At 52.9% G+C, this 6,000-nt stretch overlaps 1 protein-coding gene across 6 annotated transcripts in view; it reads right to left on the bottom strand.

The window, feature by feature from the left end:
- CNGB1 (cyclic nucleotide gated channel subunit beta 1) overlaps positions 1-6,000 on the bottom strand; it is a 40,888-nt gene continuing 34,888 nt past the window's right edge. For all 6 annotated transcript variants that reach the window (XM_075160743.1, XM_075160746.1, XM_075160744.1 and 3 more), the window contains 6 exons: positions 5,743-5,840; positions 5,574-5,657; positions 5,038-5,156; positions 4,274-4,420; positions 3,593-3,788; positions 1-2,307 (listed from right to left, as the gene is read on the bottom strand). In XM_075160743.1, the coding sequence (XP_075016844.1) occupies positions 2,092-2,307; positions 3,593-3,788; positions 4,274-4,420; positions 5,038-5,156; positions 5,574-5,657; positions 5,743-5,840 (860 nt within the window). In that variant the 3' untranslated portion in view covers positions 1-2,091. The remainder of the gene's footprint in view (positions 2,308-3,592; positions 3,789-4,273; positions 4,421-5,037; positions 5,157-5,573; positions 5,658-5,742; positions 5,841-6,000) is intronic.

Here is a 6,000-nt window from a genome sequence, read left to right as displayed (position 1 = left end):
AACAGTAATCTACGTGGTGTTTATTGTAGATATAGTGAATTATGAAAGCCATCACAGCCCGCTATTTATTTAAATGCTTTTTCTAAACCATATCAAATCATAGCAGCAAATCAGAAGCCCAGTTTGACTTTTGCACGTTCCCTGGTTTGATTACATAAATATTTATACAGTGAAAAAAAATACTTTGCACTCCCCACCCAAACCTTCTACCCAGCGGGAAACCACTTGCAAATGACTGAGGACGAGAAATATTTAGGGAGGTTTGGGTGAGTCCAGGTTTTCCCCTGCAATGTTAAGGGCAGTGGTGGCTTCAGACCCTCTTGCAGTATATTGGAGCTCATTCAACTTGTTTAAAAGAGAGCAAGCCATTGTTAATTAACACTAACATATATTCTGGCTTTTTCCGCCACAGAAACCCATCTATTTTGCAAGAGAAGGAAAAAACACAACAAAATAAGAAGACCCCGTAGGAGATGAAGATCAGCCCCAGGCTGCTGACGGGAAGAGGGATCACCCACGTACGGGGGCGATGCTGGCGCTGACACCCTTCACGAACCGTCTCATGGCCGTCTCATGGCCAGACCTGTGAAACCTGCAGCACTGCTCACAGGATTTGCTGAACACCTGAAAAGTCCCTCGCCCGTGGCTCCAGGGCTGCTCCCTGCGGCAAAACCTGCCCCAGCTTTTCCTCTGGAGGATGGAAACCGGCTCCTCTCGATGGAGCCAGCGGTGCTACGGAGACCTGGCCAGCCGAAGCCTTGGGGAGGGTCTGCGTCGTCTCACCCGGCACCGTCTCGCCCACCGCTTCTCACCACTTCTCAGCTCACCAGCAAGTCACTTCGGTTGGTGCTGGGTTTGAGGAAGACGAGGAACTGGTGGTGCTGGAGGAAGATTGGACGCCTTGAGCCGTCAGCTGGACATGCTGGCTGCTGACCAGGTGTTTGCCTCCCCATCCAGCGCCCGCTCCCAGCACGGTTGGGAGAGCGCCTTCACAAGCGCCCCGTTGCAGCCATGAGCAAGACCAGAGTGGCTTCTCCATGGGAAACACGGCCAAGAGCCAACAAAGTGACCGAAAGGGGCTGGAAATTGGCTGCTGGAAACGTGGCAGGTCACTGATGTCCAGCAATGAGCAGAGGGGACCACCTGCACGCTCGTGCACACTCGTTTGCAGGCTACGGGCTCTGGCCTGACTCTGAAACGCTGGCTGGAGAGGAGAGCACTTCTCTTTCCCGACCCAGCTGGAAACCAACACAGCTTCTCTCTTTCTGCACTCGGTTTATCCCTCTGGCAGTGGCAGGTTGGTGCACCCATGGAAACCCAGGGCTGGAAGGGATCTCCAGGAACATCTCCTCATCCAGGATTGTGCTTCTCCATCCCTGAAAGATGCTCATCAAATCCCTCCATAACAGCCACCGGCGATGGAGAGCCCACCACCTCCCCGGGGTGGACGCTGGCAGGAACTCCTCTTCCCAGCAGCAAACCCAAGGTGGTCTTGGCACCATGCAGGGACCCTCCAGCATCTTGCAGTCTGTGCACACCAGGATGGACCTCGGCCTTCTCGTGACAGTGTGATTTGGTCTGTGCTTGGCTTGTGAGCATAGTCCACATCCTTTTTGAATGAATCACTCCCCAGCTGCTGCTGACAACCTTGAGCCCAACAGAGAAACCTTGGTTTTTTTTCCCTGGTTGTTCCTGGCCGTGGGGTGACTCAGCTGTCAGAGGTGAATAACTCTTCACGCTTTATTAACACTCATTAACCAGCCAGAGCCATAAAAAGCAACTTCTTCAGGGCTCCCTCTCCGTAAGGCTGGATTTCAAAGCAAGAGGGCTGGCCTGAGATTTAGTGGGAATATTCATAAAGATGCTCAAGAAAAATAGATCTCCAGAGCACAGAAACCTTGTGCGATTCTAGGTCATACGGCAAGGGGTTTTATCAACAGTGGGTGAAGGTCTGGGCGGAACAGAAAGGCAGATCCTACCTGCAGCTCTTAGCGAAGCCTACAGCCACTGCGTGGAGACCATTAATGACAAAAAGCTTCTACCCCAGGCGTTGGCCTGACTCCTACTCCTGCCCCAGGGCCTGCTTGTTTTTCATTTCTCTTCTTTTTCTTCTTCTTCTTTCTCCGAAATCTCAGCAGCAAGGATTTCTTCATCTTCTTGTGCCGTAGAAATCACACGAATGGTGACTAAACTATCAGAGGATTTTGAGAATATTTCTTCTCCCAGGTGGGTGTGTGCTTTGTGGGAGGTGACAGGCGATCTCCGGTGCACTGGTGATTTCGGTGGGATCGGACTGAAGCTGGAACCCTGCGATCCAAAAAAAACCAAAAAGGCAAAATCAACCTTAACAAACCCTTATCCACTACCCCCAACCACGGCGTCTGCGCCGTGCAAAGCCAGGCAGGCGTTTTGCGGAGTTTCACCGCACCGGACCTCACCGTCGGGATGTCAGCTTGCTGCCAAAGAGAAGGGCAGCTGGATTGTACCCCGCACATCTGGAGAGAAGTGCTCAGAGATGCGTACAATGCTCACACCCCCTGCACTCGCTCTTGTTCTGCTCCTGAAGCATCTGGAGGGGTTGACCTTGGCAAAAGCTTGGCAGAAGTGTTGTTGTGAGGGAGCAGCCCTGGACTGCCCTGTCCTAAAACCTCCTTTAGAGAGGAGCCTCAGAAACCTCACCTACGGACGTGCCGTGGAGAGGGATGTCCTGCGAACGGGGTCTTGTTGCCACTACCGTACGGAGCGCGGGGTGCCACTGTTCACCGCTGCCTTCAGCTGGTTTTTAATTAGTGTTAAGCACCGCATGGTCTGAAGCCTCGCTGTGCTTTTGTGAAAGGCTGCAGGAAGGCAGTTACGCTCAGCACCTCCCTGGATATTTACCCAGCCTCAAGGCCACCGCGCGCTCCCTATCAGCTGCTCTTTCACCTCCGTTTACACGTCCAGATGTGACGGTCTGCATAACTCCGTGGTGGGAAGAGTATCAACAAGGTCTGCATGGAGATACGACCTTTGTTACGAGTTCAGCAGAGACGCTTGGAAGGAAAAAAAAAAAAACCAAAAAAGAAGAGCAGGGCCACTTTCTTTTTCAGTCGCTCATGACAAAAAAGCAAGGGTGGTTTCCCTGCAGCTCATGCCGAGCTGGCAGGATGGTGTGCCCGCTGCCGGGGGCCTCGGCCCCAGCCACACCGTGAAAGCTTTGCAAATACTGTGGATGCTGGATGCCAGCATCAGCCTCCGTCCCGCCAGCACATCAATTAATCACGAGTAGCTCTGTCTCCGTGGCACGGAAGAGATGTTCATCTCTGGCTGTAGCCCAGCTAGAAACTAGATTCAGGCTTAGCATAGCTAGGCAAGAAGTCAATGTATTCCCCTTTTGCGTTGCAAAACAACCCCTGTGGGACAGCGACGTTCTCCCCAGGCCGCGCGTAAGATGCTGGACCACCCCTTCCCGTTTGCCCGCACTACATCAGGCCTCGATGATCTGAGCTCACTCCTTTAAGGCACCTTAATGACAGTCGCTGGAGCTGGTTGGGAGAACAGCGACTTAGCATCTAAGGAAGCAAAGCCAAATTGCCATCCTCCCCACGCCCACCTGCGTCGCCTGCATCGCCTTCAGCTCCTTCAGCCTCCACCGGAGCTGCGCCAGCGGCCCTTTGCCCCCCATCCTCCCCGCGGCGGCCAGGGCAGCCTGGAAGAGCTTCGGGGTGTCAGCTTTCGGGGGGATAATCAGGGGGTCTCCGGGTGCTCCCTTCTCATCTTTGGGTTTATTGTTGTTTTTCAGCATTTTCCTACAGCAAGGAAAAGGAGAGATGATTTCAGTCTGGGGACATGTTATATTAGCTGGATTTTATAATGCAGAAAAATCAGACTTTAAAAGAACAAGGACTTTTTACACCTTAGGAAGGACAGAATAACAAATCTAAGTAATGCTAAAAACTAAAGTGAATATTTTAATAGATTTTTAAAAAAATGCACTTTGGCCACGTTCGTTCCCGACTTGCACCCGCTTTTAGCGGTGAAGCTTTGCAGCAGGGCTGGGCTGGCTCTGGGCACCTCCAGCCACCCCAGCCCGGCGGCGAGGGACGGCTGCCCTCTGCCGAAGCGCGGCAGCTCCAGCCCGGCTCTGCTCCGAGGACGCGTGCCTAACGCCTGCGCCTGCAGCAGGAGTTTTCCCAGTGCTTCGCACAGAGGGAAATCTCCCCTGCGATCTTGAAACCCGTAATCTGCTTTTTTTAAAACCCCACAGGCTAGAAAGCAGCAGCCCAACACGCACTTGGCCTTTTTACGCAGCAGCTTCTGAGACTCTGGATAATGCACCAAAATCTCGTTCAAGTCCTTCTTATCCAAAATGAAGAGGTTAGCGAAGCCGTGAGCTATGACGTTCGCTGTTCGGCGATTTCCCCCTCCTGCTGCCAGCAAGCTGAGAGAGAGACACAGCGAGACGTTAACACTGTTATTAATGGGCTCAGCACAGCATTTGTAATTTAAAATCTCCCTTTTCCCATCGTGTCCCCCCACCTCTCTCTTTCAGGGGACTCAGAGTTTAATTTTCACGCCCGATGAAATTTTCCAAGCCCAATTTTTAAAAAATGCTGGGAAACGTTGTCATGGAGCGCTATATAAAAAATGATTTGCCTGTTTGAAGGTTTAAATATTGCATTTTATGCCACTCCAGTGTCTGCTGGGCTATAGGGAGGTAAACTCTCGGTGTTACAAATGGGTATAGGACTTTACATGCCCATGATTAATGGCTGGGAGGCTGTTTTAGTGAAACATCTTTTCTTATTCATTTTCCCATCCCTCCATATACCTCTGCTTACTGTCACCGGCTCCCCAGGCAGAAAACAGCTCGATGACAAAAATAGTGGAAAAGCTCTAAGAAAAAAAGCTGTAATTTGTGTCGCAGACGCTGCTCAGTGTTCATGGCTTTCAATCACAAAGATTAACGCGGGTGTTACTGATCTCCCCACCTCCCAGCCTCCGTGCCCAGAGCCCGCAAGCTGTATTTCCCCAGCTCCCTGGCAGTGCTTCACTCACCTTATTTCTCCAAACACAGATCCAGCTTTCAGAGTCACCAGCACGGTTTTGCCGTCGGGTCCCCCCAGCACCTGCACTTGTCCCGCCTGAATGATGTACATCTCGCGGCCGATTTCTCCCTGCAGTGAAGATGGGTGCTGCATGGGGTGCCCAGAAACAGGGAGACCCTATGGGTGCCCCAACCTGCATCTTGCTGGAAACCCTCACGACCATACTGCCCTCTCCAAGCTCTCAAAACACTTTGTCCTGATGGTGCTCACTCCCCAGCATCCTCATCTAAGCATCCCAAAGTCTCCTCCAGCTGGGCAGGCTCTTCCCATCTCTCCTGCTGTTCATGGCTGCAGCAGAAGAGGTCAGTCTTTGCACAAGACCAGCTGCCACCGAGGATGTTTTCGCTCTGAACTCCTTCCCTGTGAAGCGGCTGGATGCCACGGTGATGGGCCAGGCCTGGCTTTCCCCACTCTGGATTGCTCCTAGTGCCCTGCACAGCCCGGCCACAACACTGGGGATGGGAGGGCACCCGAGCGCCTCATTACCTTCTTACACACGTAGTCATTAGGCAGGTAGACCACCGATCTGAGCCGCTTCAGCATGTCAAAGATCATCTGCCTGTCACAGCCCTGAGCCGAAACAGAGCCAACAGCGCCGTTAGTCTGTGCGGGCACGCCAGGCTCCACCAGCCAGGACCCGCGGTGCAGAAGGTACCTGGAAAAGGGCCACTTTGCTCACGATGTTGTAGTTCACGTCGATGGCGATGTCCAGCCTCATCTTGTCCGGCAGCTGCACCAGCAGCTCTAATTCATCTGTGAGACAAAGCAGAAAGGTGGCTGTTTCCAGCACTTGATCCGAGAGCGTGTCCTTGGCGTGGCAGTGGGAAAGGAGCCCACGTTCTGGTGGCAGAGGGCAGGAGCCAGCTCACACAGAAGGGTCTCCTCCAGCCTCTGCCCGCCCAGCAACCTGCAG

This window comes from Calonectris borealis, chromosome 12 (assembly GCF_964195595.1).
Source record: "Calonectris borealis chromosome 12, bCalBor7.hap1.2, whole genome shotgun sequence".
NCBI lineage: Eukaryota > Metazoa > Chordata > Aves > Procellariiformes > Procellariidae > Calonectris > Calonectris borealis.
The sequence above is the reverse complement of the archived record's forward strand: the minus strand, read 5'-3'. Positions and strand labels throughout refer to the sequence as shown.